The sequence below is a fragment of the Anolis sagrei genome, chromosome 6 (assembly GCF_037176765.1).
Source record: "Anolis sagrei isolate rAnoSag1 chromosome 6, rAnoSag1.mat, whole genome shotgun sequence".
Classification (NCBI taxonomy): Eukaryota; Metazoa; Chordata; class Lepidosauria; order Squamata; family Dactyloidae; genus Anolis; species Anolis sagrei.
Window position 1 is genome coordinate 51,113,520 of NC_090026.1, and position 27,451 is coordinate 51,140,970.

Consider the following 27,451-nt stretch of genomic DNA (forward strand, 5'->3'; position numbering starts at 1 on the left):
TGAGATAGGATTGTTGTTGTGCGTGCTTTCAAGTAGTTTCAGATTTAGGTTGACCCTGATTGAGGGCCGCGTAAATGACCTTGGAGGGCCTTAGTTTGAGGACCCCTGGTCTAGACAGTTTGTGCACACTGAATTCAGGAGTTGTGAAAGAGGTCCTTCCCTAAGCCATTCTCTAATGCCATTGTGTGTATTGTGGAGGAGGGGTTACGGAGTATTTCCTCATCATACTTTGTATATATCTTCTATAACCCAAAACGGGGAGTTCTTTTAGAAGAATGGAGTCGGGGGAGTTGGCATTTTCTTTGAGGTGCTTACAGGCTGCTGGGTGCCAATCCTTCATCTATTTGGAAAAGAAGGAAAGAGCTTATTAACAAAAATGGGAATGTTTTGTTTGACATTGTAATGTACCTAGAATGGAGTTTTGGTTCTCTCTTCTAGATGAAGATCTGGAAATTGAATTAGTAGAAGAGGAGCCACCATTCCTGAGGGGTCATACAAAGCAGAGCATGGACATGAGCCCCATCAAGATTGTAAAGGTAATAGAATAACCATTACTAGTTATTTTTTTGTCGTGTCAGGAGCGACCTGAGAAACTGCAAGTTGCTTCTGGTGCAAGCGCTTCGGGTTTGGAGCCCCCGGTGGTGCAGTATGTTAAACCCCTGTGCCGGCAGGACTGAAGACCGACAGGTCGCAGGTTCGAATCTGGGGAGAGGTGGATGAGCTCCCTCTATCAGTTCCAGCTCCTCATGCGGGGACATGAGAAAAACCTCCCACAAGGATGACAAAACATCAAATCATCCGGGCGTCCCCTGGGCAACGTCCTTGCAGATGGCCAATTCTCTCACACCAGAAGCTATTACTAGTGATGAAAATTGAGGAATCTGTATAGAATCCTAATTTAGAATTAGGATTTGTTGCTATTGAGAATTGTCAAAAGATCTTCCAGTGGCAATGAAAGAACTGATTAATTTGTCCACTAGAAATTCTTCCTATTCTCCTATTCATCTTCCACTATTTCACTAATCATCATTGCTATGGCTTCTGTGTTCACACCAAATTTAAGAATCCTCAGCACCTCTTCTGCTAAGACTTGTCTGTCTTCTTGCCCAAGACTTTGCTCTGATCTTTCTGTCTCAATGTTCCATTCTTTTTTTCTCCCTTCCCCCTCATATTGCAATCCCTAAATCCCTTTCTCTTCTCCTCTCATCCATAATTAAGTCTGAAATAGCTTCCACACCCTTCTTTTCCTTGCTTATCCTTAAACCGAAGGAAAGACCTGAGTTTTCCAATCAAGCTTTTCTTGTCTTTCTAAGGTTGAAAAATGAGATTGATTTTAAGGAGGCCTGTTGTGCTTTAAGTGACAACAGCTTCTTGCACAGGAGCAAATTCAGTTCTGAAGCAAGAAATGGAACATCCAGGTTTTCCTTTGTTGATTCCAGAATCCTGATGGTTCCCTGTCTCAAGCAGCTATGATGCAAAGTGCACTCGCTAAAGAGAGGCGAGAATTGAAGCAAGCTCAGCGGGAAGCAGAGATGGATTCCATCCCCATGGGACTCAATAAACACTGGGTGGATCCCCTTCCAGATGGTATGCCAGATCATTTTTCTAACTTTATTTTGATTGTTTAAAAATGTATGCATCATCTTCTGAGATGTTAATTCTGCCTGTCCTTATTTAGCAGTAATTTTCATGGAACTTATTTAGTAAGCCGGCCTTGACTGTAGAACACATTAACAGAGAATGATCTTCCTGTTATGAAATATTTGAATGCTTGAAAAGAGAAACACATCCCTTGGTCTGCATACAGCCCCTAATGTCTGTCTTTATAGCCTAGGGTAAAACAAGTGCTATTTTTGACCCCCAAATTCCCCCAGGCAGGCATGAGCAAACTTTGGCCTTCCGGGTGTTTTGAACTTCAACTCCCACAATTCCTAGGGTTCTGAGATTTTTGTGAGTTAAAGTCCAAAACACCTGGAGTGCCGAAGTTTGCCCATGTCTGCTTAGAGGTTTGTTTGTTTGTTTTTATTTACATCACTTTTATCCTGCCCATATCAGCCCAAAGGCGACTCAGGGCGGCATATAAATCGGTGCAATTAGATGCCTTATAAAAATACATACATCGGTTAAGAGCAAAAAAAAAAAAAAAATCACATTACAATACATTTAAAAACCGTAAAAGCAATAACAATAAAAATTATAAAAACTATGTCTCCTTGTTCAAATCCTCAACCGTTCCATCATATTAGCCATTCCTAGCTCATATTCCGATTTGAGTTTATCTGGTCATGCTGAAGTTCCAAATGCTTGCTCAAAGAGCCAGGTTTTCACTCTTTTTCAAAAAGTCACATTGCAAAGGCTGGCATTTTTGCTGCATTCATGTTCCCCATGGACCAATTTAGGACATTTTTGTAAGCAGAAAGAAATCAATTACTGTTGAAAAGAGACCTCATGTGAGTGTAAAATGGCCCTAGCGTCCCAAATATAATAAACGGTTATAATAAATGGTTCTGACCCAACCTACCTGTCCAAATGCATCTCCTTCTGTGAACCAGCTAGGATGTTAAGATTGTCTGGGGAGGCCCTGCTCTTGATCTTGCCTGCGTCACAAATACGTTTGGCAGGGACGAGAAACAGGGCCTTCTCAGAGGTGGCCTCTCAGGTCTGGAACGCCCTTCCTAGAGACATTAGATTGGCCCCCTTTTTGTTAGCATTCCGGAGGAAAGTTAAGACCTGGTTGTTTGAGAAGGCATTTGAAAAGCCAGTATAACAAACATAGGAATATGGAACAATTAGATGATGAGGTTGGATCTTGATTTTAGCTAAGAGATGCTAATGAGTTATGTTTTATTGACTTTGTAATGATTGTATATTTATGCCATTGTTTTCAATTGTTTTGAATGTTTTATGATGTTTTTGAGCATTGAATTTTGCTAATATAAACTGCTTTGAGTCGCCCGTGGGCTGAGAAAAGTGATATATAAATATAGTAAATAAATAAATAAATATAGTAAAACATAGTAAAAATGTATGCACATTTGAGGATGCCCAGGACAAGTTGGGAATGATAGAGAGATAGCAATAGGTGCAGTCCTCCATCATCTCCTAGAGGCCAGTGTGATATATAGCCTCTAACTTTCACCCATGGTCTAGATCAGTGGTTCTCAATCTGTGGGTCCACAGATGTTTTGGCCTTCAACTCCCAGAAATCCTAACAGTTGGTTAGTTGGCTGGGATTGCTGGGAGTTGTAGGCCAAAACATCTGGTACACATCACTGGTCTAGAACAAGTCAAAAGATCTTACACAGAACTGTGCTATCTCATGTTTCTTGCTCTGTTCTTTTAAATATACTAGTCCTTGATTGTTAGCTGCCTTGAGTCCCCACATGAAAAAGGCAAGGTATAAATAAAGTTAATAGTAATAATAAACATTTAGAGCTTAATAGACCTAGCTTCTAAACATTTCTGTGTTTCTGCCCTTCCTCTTAAATCAATAATCCATGCTTCTGAAATTCTTAGAGCTAGTCATTAAGTGGACTCAAAGTGGCCTTTGGGTTTGTTCTAGCAATGCAAAGTAAGTTTCCTTTTCTTGTTTACCCTGAGTGCTGTTCAGAGGTCCCTCTCCACATGTATGAATACACTTTGCTCACTTAGATCTCAACCGGCATTCCTCCAACATTGTTTCCCATCTGCTCCTAGCATATCTTGTCTTAAACAGAATATTTACAAGCTACTCATATACATCTACGCAAAAGCTCACTTTGGCAATGTTCTGCTCAGAGGGGCTTTGGTGGGATAATAGCAGTAGAATTAGTTCTATGTCATCAATTTTGAAAATAGTGTGTGTGCGAAAGGGAAAATTATGTAATATTTTTCTTTATGTTTCTTTTGCTGTTGCATGAATCCATATTGTCATCTCTATTCCCTCCAGGGGGCATCTCTTTCTATTTTACTGCCTCTATATTGCCAAAGAATAGATTGAGTTACAATGTTAATTGGTTTTTATCTCTCTCATTCCCAGTGGATGGAAGGCAAATTGCTGCTAACATGCGGGGTATCGGCATGATGCCCAATGACATCCCGGAGTGGAAGAAACATGCTTTTGGGGGCAATAAAGCTTCTTATGGCAAAAAAACCCAGCTGTCAATTATTGAGCAGCGGGAAAGTCTCCCTATTTTCCGTCTGAAAGATCAGCTTATTCAGGTAAGACTTGAAAAGATATTTTGGTTTGAATTTTGCTAAAGGACCCTCAATTCCAGTCATCTCAGCTGTTGTAGTTTGTACCAGAGACATCACTGCTGTGCCAGATTCCAAGAAGACCTGACTGTGGGACCAAGCCTTTGGGGCAGTGCAATGAGGCAAAATGGTGTCCTGAGATGGCTTTTAATGTGAATATAAGTGATTTTAATGTTTGTATATATTTATGGTTTTATGTCCGGGCATTGAATGTTTGCCGTATATATGTTGTGCTCCACCCTGAGTTCCCTACGGGGTGAAGAGGGCAGAATATAAATGTTTTAAGTAAATAAATAATAAGAGTATATAAATAATTGTGTTTGCCTGTCTTTAAATTCTGCAAGTCGAAAACCCAAGAGCCCCCGGTGCCACAGCAGGTTAAACTGCTGAGCTGCTAAACTTGCTGACCAAAAGGTCGGCGGTTCAAATCCGGGGAGCAGATGAGCTCCTGCTGCTAGTCCCAGCTTCTGCCAACCTAGCATGTCGAAAACATGTAAATGTGAGTAAATCAATAGGTACCATTTTGGCAGGAAGGTAATGGTGCTCAATCAGTCATGCTGGCCACATGACCTTGGAGGTGTCTATGAAAAACGCTGTGGGAGATGAGCACCACCTCCCAGAGTTGCACACGACTAACACTTAATGTCAGGGGGAAACTTTTACCTTTACATAGAAAACCCAAAACCTGCAGTTGGTGATGATAATGCAATTTAATATGTTACTGTCTTTTTATATAAAATATCCCTAGTAACTTACACTCCAGAGAATAAAATAGTACACATTAAGAAGAATAAAATTATTCAGTGAAACATGTTAAAGCTAAAATAGTTTTGTATTTATGTAAAATACAAACTTGAGAGCAGTCTACATAGATGAAAATGATCTCTGCACACAGATTTGCTGTTACAGATATTCAAAATCAAAGTCAACAAGCATAATGCCCAAAGTTGTCATGTAGGGAATTTTCAGAATATAGGACAAAATTTATGTACAGAAATGGATTTGGGTGCCTGTTCAACTCTGTCTTGCAGTAATAGTACAAACTTTAAAAAATATTTCAAGCTTAGATTTATAGGATCCTATCTTGCGGTAATTTCTTCCGAAAGTCTGTATTTTTGGGGCTGGCATTCTCATTTTTGCATGGATTTTGTAGGCCCATTTCTGCATCACTGGTTTTACTAATGTGATTTAAAAACAAACTTCAGAGTGGTTTATTCATAGGAACAGGATGTTAAACACAGAAATAAAAATGGGAAGAGGCTTGAGTGTAATAACCTTACCTATGAACCTATTCTCATATAAACCTTCCTTCTTCAAAATTTTCCCATTTTTAGGCCGTTCATGACAACCAAATTCTGATAGTCATTGGAGAGACTGGTTCTGGGAAAACTACGCAGATCACTCAGTACCTTGCTGAAGCTGGCTACACCTCCCGCGGAAAGATAGGATGTACTCAGCCTCGCCGAGTGGCTGCCATGTCCGTTGCCAAGAGGGTGTCAGAGGAGTTTGGTTGCTGTTTGGGCCAGGAGGTAAGGCAACCCAATGAAAAAAAAATTAAAATAATAATAAATCAGACCACCTTTATAAACGATATACCATTACATGTGGCGTATTAATTGAAAAATTAATTCTATTCTATTAGCTGTGCAGAACATGGATGCTCCATTCTACACCAGCTCTGAAAACCCCACTTCTACTTTACATAAGTAGACTGTGAAGAGTCCAGATCCCTAGAAGAAATCTACATTTCTAGGGATCTGGACTCTTCACAGTCTGAAGGACTAGAAACCTGTAATATCTTGCTTCAATGGCACATTTACGAGGTGCTTATTTTTGAAATTGGTATTATTTTTATTCCTATACTAGCTGTCTCTTGCCACGCATTGCTGTGGCCCAGTCTGGTGATCTGGGAAATAAAGTAATGAGAAAATGTTGGTTACTTATATATATAATGTCTTTATGCTTATGGGTAAACAGTATTTCTTGCTATTTCTTTGTCAGTGTTGATGTAGAGATTGTCTGGTTTGCCTACTCTGGAACATGGAACTTGCAATTGGCCTTCTTGAGGGGTCCCTTTCAAATCTATGATACTATATCTCTGTGTGTGAATCATTATCTATCTATCTATCTATCTATCTATCTATATCTATATCTGGATGGCTCTTTGTCAAGAGGGCTTTGATTATGTTTCTTGCCCTGGTGAAGGGAGTTGGACTGGATGGCCTTAAGTATTTTCTGTTGGTCATGGGGGTTCTGTGTGGGAAGTTTTTCCCAGTTCTGTCATTGGTGGGATTCAGCATGCTCTTTCATTGTAGGTGAACTATAAATCCCAGTAACTACAACTCCCAAATGTCAAGGTCTATTTCCCCCAAACTCCATCTGTGTTCATATTTGTACATATGGAATATTCGTGCCAAGTTTGGTCCAGATCCATCATTGTTTGAGTCCACAATGCTCTCTGGATGTAGGTGAACTACAACTCCCGACCTCGAGGCCAATGCCCACCAAATCCTTCTAGTGTTTTCTGTTGGTTATGGGAGTCCTGTGTGCCACATTTGTTTCAGTTCCATCATTGATGGAGTTCAGAATGCTCTTTGATTGTAGGTGAATTATTAATTCCCAAATGACAAAATCATAATTTTTTGAGTGATGGTGACTCTTTGTGTTGTGATACGTTTTGTTGGCAAATTTGGTGTGATTTCATTCATTGCTTCTTTTGTTTTTAAGGTACTCATTATGCACAGAGCATTTATATATAGATAGATATACCATTACATGTGGCCTATTAATCGAAAAATTAATTCTATCCTGTTAATTGTGCAGAACATGGATGCCCCATTCTACACCAGCTCTGAAAACCCCACTTCTGCTTATGTAGATTTCTTCTAGGGATCTGGACTCTTCACAGTCTGAAGGGCTAGAAACCTGTAATATCTTGGTTCAATTGCACATTTATGAGGTGCTTTTTTCAAAATTGATATTATTTTTTATTTCTATATGGTGTACGTCCTGAATTGTGAAACCCACATAGTTCAGCTTCTATCCTTTGAGTGACGTGCAGATGTGGTTAGTTTCAGAACCGCCATAAAATACACATTAAAAGCCCAGTTCTCATCCGCTAGCTTGAGATTCCCTAGTTCTGTTAAACTGATATTTTTTTGCAAAACAACTGTCCTGAGTGCCACTGTGCTAGAGTGAAAGCAGCTCCCCATTACTGTTTCTCCCCCTCTTCTTGCTTGCAGGTTGGTTACACCATTCGATTTGAGGACTGCACCAGCCCTGAGACTGTGATCAAGTACATGACAGATGGCATGCTGCTGCGAGAGTGCCTCATTGATCCTGATCTGACACAATATGCAATCATCATGCTGGATGAAGCCCATGAGCGCACTATACACACGGATGTGCTCTTTGGTCTCCTTAAAAAGGTATCCACTTATTTCTTTTCCCCCTAAAACAATGTTTCTCAACTTGGGGGTCGGGACCCCTGGGGGGGTTGCGAGGGGGTTTCAGAGGGGTCGCCAAAGACCATAAGAAAACACATATTTCTGATGGTCTTAGAAGCCCCTTTGGCAGAGAACGCTGAAGATCTCTCTGCCTGTCCTTCTCTCCCTTTTTGGAAACAGGCTGCGAATCCTCCCACCGAAAGCCCTCCTCCGCTGTGATTGGCTGGTCACTCAGCCAAGGGAAGGGATGTTTCTGAGGCTCCAACCTGGGAGGGGAGAGCAGGCGTGCTCAGCACAGGGCAGCATGTTGGGCATCTGTGCATGTGCGGGTGAGGGAGAGTGTGCAAGGCTGGAGGGAGGCTCATGCCAGGGAGTCCCTTCAAAGCATAGGGATTCTGTGTGTGAAGTTTAGCCCAATTCTATCGTTGGTGGTGTTCGGAATGCTTTTTAATTGTAGGTGAACTATAAATCCCAAATGACAAAATCAATCCCCCCAACCTCACCACTACTCAGATTTGGGTGTATCAGATATTTGTGCCAAATTTGGTCCAGTGAATGAAAATCTATTCTGCATATCAGATATTTACATTACAATTCATAACAGTAGCAAAATTACAGTTGTGAAGTAGCAACAAAAATAATGTTATGGTTGGGGGGGTCACCATAGCATGAGGAACTGTATTAAGTGGTCACGGCATTAGGAAGGTTGAGAACCACTGCCCTAAAACTAATGTTACACACCCCAACCAAGAAAAATCTTGGTGTCATGGTTTTTAGACTTGTTCCTGGGATTATTTGGGACAGTAATTCAGAAAATTGCAATGGATAGACTGCATCAGTTCTAGTTTCTTAGATGTGGTTATCATGTGTTTCTGTGGATGAGCAGATAGTGACTAGTAGATGGGATATGTTCTCTATCTCAAAAACAAGTGCCTTTTTTGGAACCAGCAGGTCAAACATACCTGGAAACAGGTCTAACAATTTGGGCACCAAAATGTGTGTTGGCCAGTGTTAGAAATACCTTCATATGTAGCTACTAATATCAGCAGTTATGAAAGATGTTTGCTCAGAACAGTAACAAAAAGTATTTTTGTTTTGAGTGCCAGACATAGGTTAGGGAAGTAAGATCTAGCCACAGTGGTCCACACTCTTGTTACATCCCGAATAGATTACTGCAACGCGCTCTACGTGGGTTGCCTTTGAAGACTGTTCGGAAACTTCAATTAGTCCAATGGGCAGCGGCCAGAGTACTCACCAGAGCGTCATACAGGGAACATACCACCCCTCTGTTATGTCAGCTCCACTGGCTGCCGATCCAGTTCCAAGCACAATTCAGAGTGCTGGTTTTGACCTACAAAACCCTATACAGCTCCGGCCCAGCGTACCTGTCCGAAAGCATCTCCTTCTACGTCCCAACTCGGAGTTTAAGATTTTCTGGGGAGGCCCTGCTCTCGGCCCGACCTTTATCACAAGTGAGGTTGGTGGGGACAAGGAGCAGGGCCTTCTCGGTGGTGGCCCCTCGCCTGTGGAATTTGCTTCCCAGGGAAATTAGGTCATCGACATCCCTCTTCTCTTGTAGAAGGAAACTAAAAACATGGATATGGGACCAGGCCTTTGGGTAATCTGGCAGATAGACAAAGGACAAGCGACGACTAGAATTTGATAGGATTATGACAATGCTGAATGAACTTTTTGAGCTTGGCGAACGTTGATCACTAGATCAACGTTTTTATTAGTGGTTTTTATTAGTGGTATTGTATAACTGGATTGTTTTAATTATTTTAATTATTTCATAATTGTTGCTACTATGTATTTTATCTTACTATGTATATTGCTGGCATTGAATTGTGCCTTTTGTAAGCCGCCCTGAGTCCCCCTTCGGGGGTTGAGAAGGGCGGGGTAGAAATACACGAAATAAATAAATAAATAAATAAGGTTAATGGGTTACTTTGGCTTCCATTTGGAGGCACCTGGTTTTTCTGGCTTGTATCTCTTTATATATTTTTTCTACACTTGACATCACCCTATCAATGTTCGTCTCCTGCAGACAGTTCAGAAGAGACAAGACATGAAACTGATTGTGACATCCGCCACCTTGGATGCAGTCAAGTTCTCTCAATACTTCTATGAGGCTCCCATCTTCACCATCCCAGGCAGGACATATCCAGTTGAGATTCTTTATACTAAGGAGCCAGAGACCGATTACCTGGATGCCAGCCTCATCACAGTCATGCAGATCCACTTAACAGAGCCGCCAGGTATGGAGTGAGACTGATCCTAAGGATATTGTCCCAAATTGCAAAGAAGTGTTGTGAAATTGGTACTTTTTCACCCAGTTATTTTGCCATCTTTGCACAATGAATACATTTACTACTCATGCTGAGGGGAGTTAGTGGGGCTTATCTGCTCTCTTGTCCTTCTGTTGTGCTGCTCATTCATGCTCAGTAAGCAACTCCAAAGGCATCTGCTTTTACCTTGCCTGTTGTTAAAGAGGCACACACAATATTTAGGTTAGCTAAAGTAGAATCCTGCTGTTTCTTTGTGCTGTTCATACAAGGGTTGAATGCCTCCATCTTCGTAACTCCTCAACAGATGGCAGTACTGGTATGTGGCAGGTATTGGCTTGTACAGTAGACTGTCCTCTACAGTTCCATTTCGGCGGGAGGCCTTAGCATTGAACAGTTGTGTTTTTAAAGTCCGAAGTATGGAACCCTACGCAGATGGTCAGTAAAGGAACTTAAGCAACGTGCAGTCATTGAATTCTTGACAGCAGAAGGTGTCACCTCAACATCTTTAAACTTACTTACTCAGCAACGCACAGTACTCACATCAACGCAATCACCATAAACAGCTTGCATTCTCTGATGAATCTCCTTTGGGGTGACACCTTCTGTTGTCAAGATTAACATATCAATTGTTCAATGTATTGTCGAAGGCTTTCATGGCTGGAATCACTGGGTTGTTGTAGGTTTTCCGGGCTATATGGCCATGTTCTAGAGGCATTTTCTCCTGACGTTTCACCTGCATCTATGGCAAGCATCCTCAGAGGTAGTGAGGTCTGTTGGAAGTAGGAAAATGGGTTTATATATCTGTGGAAAGACCAGGGTGGGACAAAGGACTTTTGTCTGATGGAGCTAGGTGTGAATGTTTCAACTGACCACCTTGATTAGCATTTAATGGCTTGCAAGTGCCTGGGGGAATCTTTCTTTGAGAGGTGATTTGATGTGCCTGATTGTTTACTCTCTGTTGTTTTGCTGTTGTAATTTTTGAGTTTTTTAATACTGGTAGCCAGATTTTGTTCATTTTCATGGTTTCTTCCTTTCTTTTGAAATTGTCCACATGCTTGTGTATTTCAGTGGCTTCTCTGTGTAGTCTGACATGGTGGTTGTGAGAGTGGTCCAGCTTTCTGTGTTCTCAAATAATATGCTGTGTCCAGGTTGGTTCATCAGGTGCTCTGCTATGGCTGACTTCTCCGGTTGGAGTAGTCTGCAGTGCCTTTCATGCTCCTTGATTTGTGTTTGGGCAATGCTGCGTTTGGTGGTCCCTATGTAGACTTGTCCACAGCTGCATGGTATATGGTAGACTCCTGCAGAAGCCAGAGGATCCCTCTTGTCCTTTGCTGAACGTAGCATTTGTTGGATTTTGGGTCTGTAGTTGGTTTGTATGTTGTGTTTCCTCATCAGCTTCCCTATGCGGTCAGTGATTCCCTTGATGTATGGCAAGAACACTTTTCCTCTGGATGGATCATCATCTTTACTCTCGTGGCTTGTTCTTGGTCTTGCAGCTCTTCTGATGTCTGAGGTGGAGTATCCATTGGCGTGTAGGCCCAGTTTAGGTGGTTCAGTTCATCTTGGAGGAGGTGGGGTTCGCAGATTCTTTTTGCACAGTCTGCCAAGGCTTTAATGGTGCTTCTTTTTTGACTTGGGTGATGGTTGGAGTTTTTATGTAGTTTTTATATCAATTGTTTGTAGGGCAAGAAAAGATTGTCAGTAAATTGCCAGTCCTGTCTTCTTTTATCTTAAATGCTTCCAAAGACTCACTAGCATCTGAAACAACAGAACTTTTCTTTCCCCAATCAAACTAGGAGGACTTAACAAATCATCAGGCTATGTGTGTGTCAATATTTTGTTAATCGCTGGGTATATTCTATACTTGCCATCAAATTATGTTTCTTTAGGCAGGACAGGTTACATATTTTCAGTCTTATCTTACAGCCATAGAGTTTATAATCAGAGATCTCTGTTTCACTTAGTCAAAAGTTCAGTTGTTAATATTGGCTTGCATAAGTGGGAAAGTAAGGGTCTGGAGAACAAGCCCTATGAAGAGCGGTTTAAAGAGCTCGGCATGTTTAGCCTGAAGAAGAGAAGGCTGAGAGAAGATATGATAGCCATGTATAAATATATGTGAGAGGAAGTCACAGGGAGGAGGGAGCAAGCTTGTTTTCTGCTTCCCTGAGGACTAGGACGCAGAACAATGGCTTCAAACTACAAGGAAGGAGATTCCATCTGAACATTAGGAAGAACTTCCTGACTGTGAGAGCCGTTCAGCAGTGGAACTCTCTGCCCCAGAGTGTGGTGGAGGCTCCTTCTTTGGAAGCTTTTAAACGGAGGCTGGATAGCCATCTGTCAGGCGTGCTTTGAATGCACTTTTCCTGCTTTTTGGCAGGGGGTTGGACTGGATGGCCCATGAGGTCTCTTCCAACTCTAGGATTCTATGATTCTATGACTGCAAACTTACAATTTTATTTGTGGAGTTGGGACATGAGCTACCTATGGGTCGGCCTAACAATAGAGATTGATTTACCTTTTTTCAGGAGACATCTTGGTGTTTTTAACTGGCCAGGAGGAGATTGACACTGCCTGTGAAATCCTCTATGAAAGGATGAAGTCCCTGGGTCCGGATGTGCCTGAACTGATCATCTTGCCTGTTTATTCAGCCCTGCCGAGTGAGATGCAAACAAGGATTTTTGATCCCGCTCCCCCAGGCAGCCGAAAGGTACGTGTCCCTACACTTCCTACCCCAATGAATTGTCTCACTATAATATGATGCATAGGAGAGGTTCCTTCTGAGTTGGATTAAGAGCCCATTGAGTGCTGCATCCCAAAAGTTATAGCCCTTCATTTAGATCAGGGGTCCTCAAACTAAGGCCCGAGGGCCGGATATGACCCTCCAAGGTCATTTACCCGACCCTCGCTCAGGGTCAACCTAAGTCTGAAACAACTTGAAAGCACACAACAACAATCCTATCACATCAGCCAAAAGCAGGCCCACACTTCCCATTGAAATACTAATAAGTTTATATTTGTTAAAGTTGTTCTTCATTTTAGTTATTGTGTTGTTTTAAAGTGTTTTTTGCACTACAAATAAGACATATTCAGTGTGCATAGGAATTCATTCATGTTTTTTTTAATTATAATCTGGCCCTTCAACAGTTTGAGGCACTGTGACCTGGCCCTCTATTTAAAAGGTGTTGAGGGGCCCTGCTTTAGAGTATCAGTTAATAGTGGGATCACCATAATTGGACTACCCTTCATACAAGCCATGCTGATCTTTGTCTAGCAAGCCATGTTCTTCTGTATATTTTATGCTTTACATTCATTGACTTGAGGCGGAAATTTGGCTAATAATAATAATAATAATAATAATAATAATAATAACATCTCCCAAAGGACTCGGTGCGGCTTACAAGAGGCCGAGGCCCAAACATCACAAAAACAACAGCATCACAAATACAAAAAAAAAAAAAAACTCATAATAATAACTCTGTAATTTCAAGGCTCTTGACTTTTAAAAAGTTAGTGCTGGACCTGCTGCATCCTAATAAGGCTAATTTTAGTGATGATTTTACTCTTCTTTTTTTGGAAGCTCAGCAATCTTACTTTTAAATGTTGAGGCTTTCTTGCTGTTTTGCTGTCTAAATCTGTTAATTTTAAAAAATACTCTATGTAACCAAATGTGGAAATGAATCTGTTCCTGTTTTGAAAGTGTTTTCTGTTTAATTGTGAAAGTAGCTGTTGTACTCCAGAAACTTCATTTTTGTGGCTGTCATTTTTAACCTTTCAATGTGCCATTTTTAACCTTTTGTGCAGACCGCAAAAACAAAGTTTTTGCAGTTTAATACATTTTGCATGTTTTTATGTTAGAACCAATTAGGGAATGGCATTTATAACCCAGGAACAAATTGTGTTACATTGTGTTATTTCTCAACCCAAGAAATAAACGTTATTCGGGCTGAGTCTGATGAAATTTGTAGAGGCGGTTTTATACGGTGTATTTTAATCTATATAAATAAAAATGTAATGTTCGTTTGTGGGATTAACAGAACTCAAAAACCACTGGACAAATTGACACCAAATTTGTCACCGAACAACTCAATGTATGTCCTTCACTCAAAAAAATTGATTTTGTCATTTGGGAGTTGTAGTTGCTGGGATTTATAGTTCACCTACAATCAAAGAACATTCTGAACCCCACCAACGATGGAATTGAATTGTTAAATCCACCAATGGCGGAATTGAACCAAACGTGGCACACAGAACTCCCATGACCAACAGAAAATACAGGAAGGGTTAGGTGGGCAGTGTCCTTTGGTTTTGGAGTTGTAGTTCACCTACATCCAAAGATGACTGTGGACTCAAACAATGATGGATCTGGACCAAACTCTACAAGAATACTCAATATGCCCAAAAGTGAACACTGGTGGAGTTTGGGGGAAATAGAATCCTGACATTTGGGAGTTGTAGTTGCTGAGATTTATAGTTCACCTACTATCAAAGAGCATTCTGAATCCCACCAACGATAGAATTTGGCCAAACCTCCCACACAGAACCCCCACGTGGCAGGGGACGGCTAGTGTAGAGATAAATTATTTGAATGCTTATGTACTGTGTGTGTATAATTTATTTATGTCTCGGCATTGAATGTTTGCCGTTTGTCTGTTGTGCTCCGCCTGAGTCCCCTTCACGGTAAAAGGGCGGAATATAAATGTTTTAAATTTAAAAAATCTATATAAATAAAATGTAATGTTCATTTGTGGGATTAATATAACTCAAAACCCAATGGACAAATTGACACCCAATTTGGACACAATACACCTATCAGGCCAATGAGTGACCATCACTCATAAAAACACTGAAAAGCACAGCAAAAGAGACTTTGAAAGCCAAAAACAATAAATACATTACAATGCATGCGCAAAACCACATATATATACACAAACACACATATACACAAATATATATACACACAAAACACATATACACAGACTGGGCCACAGCAACATGTGGCAGGGGACAGCTAGTAAATAAATAAGAACATCTCCCATTCTTGCAATATGGCCTAGGGCTCAGTCCTATTTATAATCCCAGTTAGAGCTGCCCATTGAATCCTATTTAATGGATCTGCAAAACCACTGTTCTAATGTCTTCTCATACTGTATTTTCAGGGAGGGCATCTCTAACAGTTTCTGCAAGGCAGTCCAATAGGTATTACCTCTGACTTTAGCTGCATAGAGTATGATGGAAACAATTTCAGTAAAGCCCCACTTTGATATCTTTTCTTGTCATATTGTCTGACCTCAAATGTGCTCCAACCTTTTTTCATTATTCAGGTAGTCATTGCCACAAACATTGCTGAAACGTCACTTACAATTGATGGCATCTATTATGTGGTAGACCCTGGCTTTGTGAAGCAGAAAGTATACAACTCCAAAACAGGGATTGATCAACTGGTTGTGACACCAATTTCCCAGGTATGTATTGTATTCTGAATGGCTGCTGTTCTTTGAACCTGGATTTGGGGTAGGAAGGAGACACCAGAACTTTACTGGATGGGATGCATTTATCTTGCTCTATGGAGTTTAAAAATATACAATTGAGCCTCTGCGACTCACACCACCTCCATCCTCATTCTAGAAAACAATTCCTACCCACTTTTTAAATCTGTTATCATCCTAAGGGTTAGAAATGTGATGTTTTAAAAATGAAACTGGAGATTATTTGGATGTTAAATGGTGCATACTAAAATCCTCCATTAATTCAATAAAGCTCTTCTTGGACTACTTCCTATCCTTGTTGTCACTTCTGTTTTTACATTCCTCTGTGTTATTATTATTATTATTATTATTATTATTATTTACAGTATTTATATTCTGCTCGTCTCACCCCGCAGGGGACTCAGGGTGGATTACAATGTACATATACATGGCAAACATTCAATGCCATAGACACACAGCATATAGAGACAGACACTCAGAGACTATTTAGCATTCCATCTTCTGGGCACCAGGGGAGATGTCGCTTCACCGTCCATTTGTGACACTGATGAAGTACTTCCTCATTCTTTGCATACTTGCTGGAGATTTTTATGGCCTCATAAATTAGCAAAATTAGCCTCCCCGTATAAGTGGTACCTAAATTTCCTACTTGACAGATGCAACTGTCTTTCGGGTTGCAAAGGTTGACAACAAGCTACACAAATTGGTCAGAAGCTCACTCCGACCCAGGCTGGCTTTGAATTCATGACCTTTCGGTCAGTAGTGATCTTAATGCAGCTGACTCCCAGCCAGCTGCACCACAGTCCCAGTATATCATACCCTGGTTACTTCATTAGTAAGTGTTTTCTGAGTTCTCTTCTTGTCCAGCCTGTCTTGATTGCAAGACTTCTAATTATTTCTGCATTTCTGTAACATATGACCTTCGAGATATTGTTTCTCATCATTTACCATTGGCTAAGGGGCTTAGGGCTAATGGGAATTGCAGACCAGCATGAAAAGGTTCATTCACATTGTGTACTTTCATCAAGCTTGCTGACACTAATTAAAACATACTGGGAAAGCAGTAGAAATAATTTGTACATCTCTGTGGTTTCTGTGTTGTGATTTCCACAGGCCCAAGCAAAGCAGCGAGCTGGACGGGCTGGGAGAACAGGCCCTGGCAAATGCTACCGGCTCTACACAGAGCGTGCTTACCGTGATGAGATGTTGACCACCAACGTCCCTGAGATCCAGAGGACCAACCTGGCCAGTACTGTGCTCTCGCTCAAGGTCAGTTCTCATGGTTTAATAACCAGTTCAGAAGGTTTCACTATGTATCTTTATGCCTTTAAAAACACGTGAATGAATCTTTACTACTTGTCAGCTATGTTTATAGCCTGCATGTTCATTCTCTCTCTTTCTCTCCATTCCACCTTTTTATACTTACAGGCTATGGGAATCAATGACCTGCTCTCTTTTGATTTCATGGATGCCCCCCCAATGGAAACACTCATTACCGCAATGGAGCAGCTCTACACCTTGGGAGCCCTGGATGATGAGGGGCTACTCACTCGACTCGGACGCCGAGTAGGTTCTGCTTTATTCAAGTCTCTCTACTGTGGTTTGGGCGCAAACTAGAGTAGAGTTTGGCTGAGGCTTTGCGTAACATCTTGTGTTTATATCCAGATTTCTACAGGTATACCTTAGTTAACAATTAGGCATTTTTGGGGATGAGTAGAAACTGGTGCCATAGAAAGAATAGGTATAGGTTCTTATACTACAAAATGAAAGAGTAGTTCAACATGTTTCATTATCCAAAACTAATAAAACGAATATGTGAAACAACCAGATCTGGTAAGTCTTGCATAACTAAAATAATACAATTGCAGACTTTCTGGATACTGCTTAAAACTGGTTCCAAAATACATCCAGACATGATTCCCCCCGTCCCTCTCTTTTCCCAGCTTTTATAATAAATAATAATAATAATAATAAAACTTTACCATCTCCCCAATTAACTCGTGGTGGCTTACACGAGGCCGAGCCCAAATACAACAATACAAGCAATAATAACAACAATACAAGCAATTAAAATAAAACATAGACAATAAAATAAAATAACGTAAACATTGACAATAAGACAACACACAATTAAAACCATGGGAAGGCCAAATGTAGGATTAAAATTAAAATAATGCTGGAATATGGGGCATTTGTGGAAAAAAGTGATGGGGCATTTGTGGAAAACATACAAGCAGACCTAAACCATGTAAAGTGCTTTGGAGGACAAAGTGCTGTGGGATAATTATTCTGGGAAGGCACACTGGAACAACCACGTCTTCAAGCTCATTCTAAAGACTGCCAGAGTTGGGGCATGCCTGATGTCCTTAGGAAGTGAGTTCCAGAGTTGAGGGGCTACCATTGAAAAGGCCTTCTCTCTCGTCCCCACCAATCGCACCTGCGATGCAGGTGTGAGGGAAAGCAGGGCCTCTCCAGATAGATGATCGAAGAGATCATGTGGGTTCATATACAGAAATGCCGTCACGCAGGTAGGCGGGTCCCAAACCGTTCATGGCTTTGTAGATAAGTACCCGCACCTTGAATTGGGTCCAGAAAATGAATGGCAGCCAGTGGAGCTCCTTAGGGTTGACCGCTCCCTGTCAGGAGCCCCGGTTAACAGCCTGGCTGCCGCCCGTTGAACCATCTGGAATTTCCGAGCCGTTTTCAAGGGCAGCCCCACGTAGAGTGCATTACAGTAATCCAGTCTAGAGGTGACTAAGGCCATTATATGCTAATCAAGGTGGCCAGTTGAAACATTCACACCTAGCTCCAACAGACAAGAGTCCTTTGTCCCACCCTGGTAATTCCACAGATATATAAATCCTTTTTCCTAGTTCCAACAGACCTCACTACCTCTAGGATGCTTGCCATAGTCAGAAGAGAATGCCTCTAGACCATGGCCATATAGCCCGAAAAAACCTACAACAACCCAATTTATTCAATGCTTTTGATACGAAATAAATAAATATTATTACTATTATTTTGTCAGGTCGTGTTTCAATCAGATAAACTAATATTCATGGTTTGTTCTTAAAAATGTCTGCATAAATCTAGTGAAACAACCAAACAATGGGTTCAAATTACAGGAAAGGAGATTCCACCTGAACATTAGGAAGAACTTCCTGGCTCTAAGAGCTGTTCAGCAGTAGAACTCTCTGCCTTGGAGTGTGGTGGAAGCTCTTTCCTTGGAAGCTTTTAAACAGAGACTGGATAGGTTCTTGTGGGTTTTTTCGGGCTATAGAGCCATGTTCTAGAGGCATTTCTCCTGACGTTTCGCCTGCATCTATGGCAAGCATCCTCAGAGGTTGAGACCTCACAACCTCTGAGGATGCTTGCCATAGATGCAGGCGAAACGTCAGGAGAAATGCCTCTAGAACATGGCTCTATAGCCCGAAAAAACCCACAAGAACCTAGTGATTCCAGCCATGAAAGCCTTCGACAATACAGAGACTGGATATCTGTTGGGAGTGCTTCTCCTGCATGGCAGGAGGTTCGACCAAATTTCCGTGCTGTCTCTTCCAACTCTTTGTTTGTATGTTCTTTCGTTCCTATTATGCAGATGGCAGAATTTCCCCTGGAGCCCATGCTGTGCAAGATGCTCATCATGTCAGTTCACCTGGGTTGCAGTGAAGAGATGCTCACCATTGTCTCAATGTTGTCTGTACAGAATGTATTTTACCGGCCAAAGGTATGTTAATGGAGTATGACAATAGGATGACAGTATGCTGTTTCTTGGCAGGTGATAACAGAAAAAGTGGAGTAAGTTAGTTATGTGGACAGTAATTTACACCTCAATCCAGGGATTTAAAGCTTAATCCTTATCATAAGTCAGCTGTGCACATCTCCTTAGTAGCAAGTTTTTGATTTCAGAGCAGAAAGATGAGGTAGAATGTATGCTGAACAACAGGAAGACATGGAGTGGTGATATAATGATTCACAATTGATTCACTGTTCCATTGTTGCCTAATCAGTTACCAAACCAGCAGTGTGTTTAGGCTTAACTCCTTCTTACTGCTTAAATACATTAATGCTTTTAATATGGCACTATTTGTACTTTTCTTTGTTGTTCAGCAAAAAAAATCAGTAGGTCAAGTTCTAATTCAGTTTGCCATCAATTGCTGTCAAGTCAGCTTCATTTAGGACAATATTATTTATTTATTTATTTATTTCTATGTGAGAGGCCTTTCAAATACCCTGCTGTCAACTGCCCTACAAACCTGACAATAATAATTAAATAATAATAATAAATACCGTATATGCTTGAGTATAAGCCGCTCCGAATATAAACCGAGGCACTTAATTTTGCCACAAAAAACTGGGAAAACAGTATAAGCCGAGGGTAGGAAATGCAACAGATACTGGTAAATTTCAAAATAAAGATAGATACCAATAAAATTACATTAATTGAGGCATCAGGAGGTTAAATGTTTTTGAATATTTACATAAAACTGTAATTTTGACATAAAACTTGCATACCCTTCCAATAAAAATAGAGTAAAATAATAAATGTAAAAATAATAATAATAAATAGAGTAAAATAATACATGTAATAATAACAACAATAAAGTAAAATAATAAATGTAATAATATAATAATAATAATACATTTATTACTTATTTATAACAGAGTAAAATAATAAATAACCTTGACTCGAGTATAAGCCGAGAGGGACTTTTTCAGCCCCCAAAAAAGCCTGAAAAACTAGGTTTATACTCGAGTATATACAGTAATTAATAATAATTAGGCGATCCCTCATTGTCTTGAGTAGGATCATCTTCCAAGGTCAGTGTACTGGTGGGTCCGTAGGTGACTGTGATGCCCTATTATTGACCTGCATGTTCTCCCGCAGTGAGGACATTGGTTTCCAGGTGGAAGGCGGTCCCGGTCGGGGTTGGCTTGATGTGCCTTCTTCTTGGCACATTTCTCTCTTGAGAAATGAGTCATGCCATCTCTTAATCTTCCCAAAATACAATAGTTTCAGTTTGATCATTCTAGCTTGTAAGGAGAGATCAGGCTGAATTTGCTCTCAGGCCCATTTATTTGTCTTTTTGGTGGTCTGTGGTATCTGTAGAATTCTCCCGTCAGCTTTCTTCACTGTCCAACTTTTGCAAATTAATGTTTTATAAAATACATTAACAGCTCCAAAAGGTAAATATTATAAAAATGATCTTTAGGGTTTATTTTGTTGCTCTCCACTGACAGTTGCATCAAACTAACATCTTGTCTCACGCATAGGACAAGCAAGCTCTTGCAGACCAGAAGAAAGCCAAGTTCCATCAGACTGAAGGTGACCATCTCACACTTCTGGCTGTTTATAACTCCTGGAAGAACAACAAGTTCTCAAATCCTTGGTGCTATGAAAACTTCATCCAAGCCCGCTCACTACGTCGGGCCCAGGATATTCGTAAACAGATGCTGGGGATCATGGATAGGTATGTATATAGTTGTGTGTGAGAATAGAAGTTCTTTATTAGCCTTAGAACAGGGTTGAACAACAGCGAAGGGCTAGGAGACCATACTTGTCAGCCCCAGGCACTTTGAAACATTTTTCCTCCCTAATAAATTCATCCATTAAGGTTTGGGTAGTGGTTTTGTCAAGTTGTTGATCATCGTAGTTTCTAGAAAATAATATGAAAAGTAGACTGGACATTGATGGCCCTCAAGTGTGGCCTGAAGGATGGTGAGTGTAGACCATTTTTTCCCCTTTATCTTTGGAACCTTTGACTATTTCAGCCTAATAAAACATGGCAGTGAGGCTGTCAACATTGCTGGCCAATTTACCTAACAGTGGAATTATTTGAGAGGCTCTCAATTTGTTCTAAGACAGTGGTTCTCAACCTGGGGGTCGCTTGGCCATTTTGGAGGGGTCGCGAGGCCACCTCCTTTGGCCCTGCCTCCTCCTCCTTTCCCTGTTGGAAGAGGAAGGGGTGGATGAGTGGCAGCGGCAGCAGCAGAGGAGCTCCCAGGCAAGGAAGAAGGGGAGGAGGAGGAGGAGGCGGAGGCGGCGAGGAAGGTCAACGGTGCTTGAGTGAAGGACCTTCCTTCACTCACTTCCCTTCTTTCCTCCCTCCCTCCCTCCCTCCCTCCCTTTCTTTCCTTTTCTTCCTTCCTTCTCCTTCTTTTCCTTCTTTCCTCCTTCCCTTCCTGTCCCTCCTTCCTTCTTCCTTTCCTTCTTTTCCTCCCTCCCTCCCTCCCTTTCCTCCTTCTTTCCCTTTCTTTATTTCCTTCCCCTTCATTTCCTTCCCTCCCTCCTTTCTTCATCCCCCTCCTTCCTTTCCCTCCTCCTTTCCTTCTTCCTTCATACTCCTTCCTTCTTTCCTTCCTGGTCCTCCTTCTTTCTTTTCCTTCCTTCCCTCCTTCCCTCCTTCCCTCCCTCCCTTCCTTTTTCCTTCCTTCCTGTCCCTCCTTCCTTCCTTCTTCCTTTCCTTCCTTCTATGTAAGATATAAATACAATATTAAATGGAAGGGACAGTCAAGAAGTAATGAAAGATGGAGGGAAAGAGGGAAGGAATGAAGGAGGGAAAGGGGGAAGGAAGGAAGGAGAGGAGGGAGGGAAAGAAGGAAGGAAAGAAAGAAAGGTAGAGAAGCAAGGAAGGAGAGAAGGAACAAAAGATAGGGAGGGAAGGAAGGAAGGACAGAAGGAGAGAAGGAAGGATGTAACCAAAGAGCAAAGAAAGGGAGGAAAGAAACAGGTAGAGACGGAAGAAAGAAGAGAAACAGGGAAAGAAAAAGAGGGAAGGAAGGAAAGAGAGAAGGAAAGAGAGAAAGAGGGAGGGAAGGTTGGCCACAGCAAGACATGGCGGCTACAGCTAGTTGCTAAATAAAATAATTTCCAAAGAAAATTAAAATAAACAGGAAAAATGTGCTAATCCATTTAAAAAAGAGAAAGCAGCAATCTCCAAATCTGCCACTAACCTACTAAACCACATTTTCCCCACCCTGACATGTAGGTTTAAGCACCTCTTTCCTGGGACTTGTTGGAACTTGTGTAAAAGTTAGCAGAGGATAAAGGAATGAAGCAGACTGGGTTTTGGGGAAAAAGACAATATTAAAAGCTTCTCCATTAAGCCGTTCTTCCGCTTTCTGGTTTGATAGGCACAAGCTGGATGTAGTGTCATGCGGAAAAGCAACTGTACGAGTCCAAAAAGCCATCTGCAGTGGTTTCTTTCGCAATGCGGCCAAGAAAGATCCCCAGGAGGGTTACCGGACCTTGATCGACCAGCAGGTGGTCTACATCCACCCCTCAAGCGCCCTCTTCAATCGGCAGCCTGAATGGTAAGAGCGAGGTGGAGTAGAGAATGGGTTTCATTTGCAAAATGTGTGGCTGTTTTGCAGCCTTAGTAATAGATAAGAAGATAATTTTGAGTTGGAAGTAAACTTGTTTCTTGAGATTTCAAGAAGAGACTTTTCCAATCTAGTCACCCTAATGTTTGATTGTATGGAACAATATTTATTTGTATTTGTGTTTGGAACTTTTGAAGCATTCAGTGAACTTACGGTTTATTTGAGCTTCTGGAATATGTCTAACTAATGGTAACCTCTGCTGTACTCCTAAAAGATGAAATGAGTGATTCCTTTTGCCAAGATCATAAATTTTTCCAACTCCATTATGGAACAGTATAATTGAAAATTAAGGGTGAGCTCATGTTCATAACCCAGTATCTACTTGGAAGGTTGTAGGGGAGATATTTTAACTTCTCTCAGATTCTTTGCAGAGTTTTACACCAGTATACTAAAAGGGAAAAAGAGATAACTACTAGTCAAGTTATTTTCTCTAGGAGATATGATAGCCATATATAAATATGTGAGAGGAAGTCATAGGGAGGAGGGAGCAAGCTTGTTCTCTGCTTCCCTGGAGACTAGGACACGGAACAGTGGCTTCAAACTACAGGAAAGGAGGTTCCATCTGAACATTAGGAAGAAATTCCTGACTGTGAGAGCTGTTCAGCAGTGGAACTCTCCGCCCCGGCATGTGGTGGAGGCGCCTTCTTTGGAGGCTTTTAAACAGGCTTGATGACTGCATGGACATCTATCAGGGATGCTTTGAATGCAATTTTCCTGCTTCTTAGCAGGGGGTTGGTCTGGATTGCCCATGATGTCTCTTTCAACTCTATGATTCTATGAAATATCAAGATCAATACTTTCACACACAGAGAGATTTGGATTTGGGTTGTGATTAGTAAACACAGTCCCATTGTTAGTCAGTGGGATTACAGAGCAGGAGTTTTTTTTCTCAGTAGGGTCGCTTGTCCCGTGAAAGGTGAAATCTGTAACTCGGAAATGAATCTGGGTTCAGCTTTGTTTCAAATGTCACCCATGACTAAGTGCATGTTTTTGTAATTTTACTGGTGTCTTAAACACATTTATTTCCAAAATAAATTTAAACTGGTTGTTGTCACCTGGAACTTTTGTAAACTGCTTTTGTTTATTTTCTGAACAAAATGAATTTTCATTCTTCAACAAATATATTCCCCTCCCCATTTGCTCTGTGAACATGTACTCTTGTCACATTGGTATATATTATAAATGCACGAATGCTTTTGGGTATGATATTTTGTAATCAGATGTGGGAAGAGAAGATTCAAAAAACTTATGTCATGCTTTAAAAGTGAAATTCAGCCACTGTTTTTGTAGAATCTATAGATTCACTAGGTCAGGGCTTCTAAAACCTTTTTAACTTGTGACCCCATTTTGTCTGTGTTGATGTGCGACCCCAGATAATATAAAATACATATACAAATCAAATCTTTACTGATAAATTTATTTTGAAACAATTTGATTTTAAGCATTTTTTCTCTTCCACTGTGCAAAGATTTCAAAAGGAAATAAACTCTAATGTCCAGCCATCATGAGCAGATATGTCAGCACCAAGTTGAGATATTGAGTAAGGAAGGAGTAAGATGCACAAGTGGGACACCTGAGTCAGGAGGCAAAATGGGTGAAAGAAGAGAGGAAGTATCCAGTGTAGACTCTATGTCCCTTGCTGTGATAAAGACCCAACAGGATGGAGAAACAAGGGAAGGAGAAGACAACCCCCCACCCCACCCCAACTCTAAAGATGGCAAGGGAAATGGAAAAACCCAGCCTCCCTGCCAGAACTCTCACAACCTCAATATAAAACTGTGGTGACCCCATTTGAGGACTGTAACAAAACACACACGCTGCCTCACCAAAATATAAAGACGCAGCGAGGAGTAGAAGAGAAGATTTTATAATTAAATTTATTTAGACGGGGAAATATATATAAAATAAATCCCAAAGGCTGTTCAGCCAAAAATTATGAAGCTTACAAGGCAGAGGGAGTATGGTTGCTGAACCAACTGTATACTTAAAAGTTAGGAACTGGGAACCACTAGAACTGAGAGATTTAAAATGATTCTTCCAATGAATTCTGCTGCCACCATTCCTATTCTAATCAGGCTGAGGTAATATTGAGAGTGTGTTCTGTAACACACACTGTGCCACTATAGTTTCCTAGAGGCTGTTGTGAAGCTGACTTTTAGTAATACTTTGACCACAAAGGTATTCACACTGAGGCTGGTATAAGTTGAATAAAATAACAAGAACGTTTATTGAACAGGCTTGAATAATTCAGGTACAAATGCTTAATGGTTTCAGTAAAACACTGGCATAAAAAGCTTGTGGTTGCGTTAGAGTCGAGATCTTAAAAACTTCTGGGTTACAAGACTTCAAAGTTACACCACAGAAAATTACTTCAGGAAATGAATCTGTGATAGTAACTCCCAAATATGTCCCTTAGGAATCTAGCCAAAAACCCTGAACTAGACTTCCTTAGGAATTGAACAGACCACTAACAGGGTACTGCTCCACAAAACAATATTCTAGCTATCTACTCAATAGCTATTCTGAATACTACACCAAAGACTAACCCAATCTTCTTCTTCAAACCCAAACTCGCTCTGACTAACACCAACACTTCTCTCTAACAGCTTCAAACCCTAACTCACCAAAAAGGGACTTCAAGCCTCAATTTAAAAGACACTTTTCCCCTCTAAATCACTTAGGCTCCGCCCCCATCTTTCTAACCAAATCCTAGCCTTCCTATTTTCCCTCTAAGACTTGAACACTACCCCTGAAGGCAAACCTAACTAAGATGGCTTCTCCCTGTCTCCCTTTCCTAAAATGGATGCTGTGGCTTCGCCAGGCCCACTCCCTTTTGGCTTCAGGCAGCCAGCTAAAGTAAGGGATCAATTACAAGGTCACGACCCACACTAAGAAGCCTTACACTAGGTGTGAGGGTGTATTGTTTTTCTATTTGAGAAATGTTGTATAGTGAAAACAGGGAAGAGCTTAATTCAAGGATAAAAGAATGATTCCAGTTCACTCATCCTGTTCATTTTTCCATCCTTCCTCCACAGGGTGGTATACCATGAATTAGTGCTCACAACCAAGGAGTATATGAGGGAAGTCACCACCATAGATCCTCGCTGGCTGGTGGAGTTTGCCCCAGCCTTCTTCAAGGTCTCTGACCCCACAAAACTGAGCAAGCAGAAGAAGCAGCAGCGTTTGGAGCCACTTTACAACCGTTACGAGGAGCCCAATGCCTGGAGGATATCGCGGGCCTTCAGGCGCCGATGAGACCTCTCCTCCCTGCAGGGACATGGACATCCCTACATCACACGGTGCAGCCTTGAACTTACTTGGCCATCATATGTTACTTGGATGCCCCAGTCCCATCCTTTCTTCCTGTAGGAAATATATACAGTTCTCAGAGGCCCAGCTATCATTATGCCTGACTGTAACAATGCCCTTGATCTTGGACCAAACCTTTCCTCCTGCATTGTCCAAAGCTCAAAAGGCATTGTGTAATTCTGGTCCTGGATCATGACTAAAAGGCCTTGTGGAATTTTGAAATGTGCTCAGAAGGAACATCGTACCCCACTTCTTATGATCTCCTCCTTTGGAGCAGTTGTATTTTACTTCAAAACAACATATTGGCCTCATAGACAATGGCTGGACTTTAGGAGGAAGCTGGAAGAATGCTCCGACCCCATTATAGGGTGGTCATGCTTCTGTGTGATCTGTCAGGTATATTGCAGTACTATTGTCCACTTCTTCTCTGAGCAGAACAGTTCACAGAGGCTTTTGGTGTAATATATATTAACTTTTCACAGAAAATTCACTTACTTAAGGACGGCTAACATGTCTGTGTTTCGTCAAAAAAAGCTTCCCAGGCAGTTTTTTAAAACTAATAATAAAAAGAAAACTGGAAACCTGTGATTTGTCTTCCTCTCTCATCTGTTTCTTTCTGTCATCCTGCCTTTTCTGCTTTTACTGGAAAAATGCTTCTTGGCCTCACAGTGCTGGACAGGAGCCCAATTTTAGTCTTTCAGGAGAGAAGCAAAGTGATGCAATCGTATGGAGACGGGAGCGTGCGCCAAGCTTGATGACTGCATGACTTTGCACATCTTAAGCAGCCTACAGACACAGCTGTCAACATCTCCTTCCTGGGTGTCTCTTGTACAAGGAAGGTTTTTTAAATAAGATCTGTTTGCTCTAGGTATTCTCTCCAACTGGAAATTCTGTCTCATACTTTCTTGTGCTAGGGGCTTAATTAATGTTTGTCCTAATTTCCACACTTGTGCAGACCATCCTCCATGCTCCAGCCGCAATCTAGCAGTGCCAAAAGCATACCAGAGCTTCTCCACAGCAATGTGTGGTTGATAACAAGTAGCAGGGGGCTTCCAGTTTTGATTCACTTCCCGTTAATTTTTCTGCAAGCCCTAGCAGGAATCAGTTGGATTGACTTAAGCATAATATTCATCTTTCTAAAGATCCTTTATTATTACAAAACAGTCATTCATTTCTACAATTCAAAACTGGTGAAAAATGTTTTCAGTAGAAGTACCGTATATTCTGGTGTATAAGACTACTGTAAAGAAACGTAATATTACTGCCACCAATTTATATTATAGCGAGGGAGAGAGAGAGAGAGAGA

At 41.1% G+C, this 27,451-nt stretch overlaps 1 protein-coding gene across 1 annotated transcript in view; it reads left to right on the forward strand.

Moving 5' to 3' along the window:
- Positions 1-26,731, forward strand: part of DHX8 (DEAH-box helicase 8) — a 49,899-nt gene extending 23,168 nt beyond the window's left edge. Inside the window, exons 10-23 of the mRNA XM_060781294.2 lie at positions 439-536; positions 1,440-1,587; positions 4,019-4,200; positions 5,568-5,762; positions 7,476-7,661; positions 9,727-9,937; positions 12,493-12,674; positions 15,289-15,429; positions 16,567-16,722; positions 16,882-17,019; positions 19,052-19,180; positions 20,728-20,924; positions 22,588-22,767; positions 25,872-26,731. Of these exons, the coding sequence (XP_060637277.2) occupies positions 439-536; positions 1,440-1,587; positions 4,019-4,200; positions 5,568-5,762; positions 7,476-7,661; positions 9,727-9,937; positions 12,493-12,674; positions 15,289-15,429; positions 16,567-16,722; positions 16,882-17,019; positions 19,052-19,180; positions 20,728-20,924; positions 22,588-22,767; positions 25,872-26,091 (2,363 nt within the window). The 3' untranslated portion in view covers positions 26,092-26,731. The remainder of the gene's footprint in view (positions 1-438; positions 537-1,439; positions 1,588-4,018; positions 4,201-5,567; positions 5,763-7,475; positions 7,662-9,726; positions 9,938-12,492; positions 12,675-15,288; positions 15,430-16,566; positions 16,723-16,881; positions 17,020-19,051; positions 19,181-20,727; positions 20,925-22,587; positions 22,768-25,871) is intronic.
- The last annotated feature ends 720 nt before the right edge of the window (positions 26,732-27,451 follow it).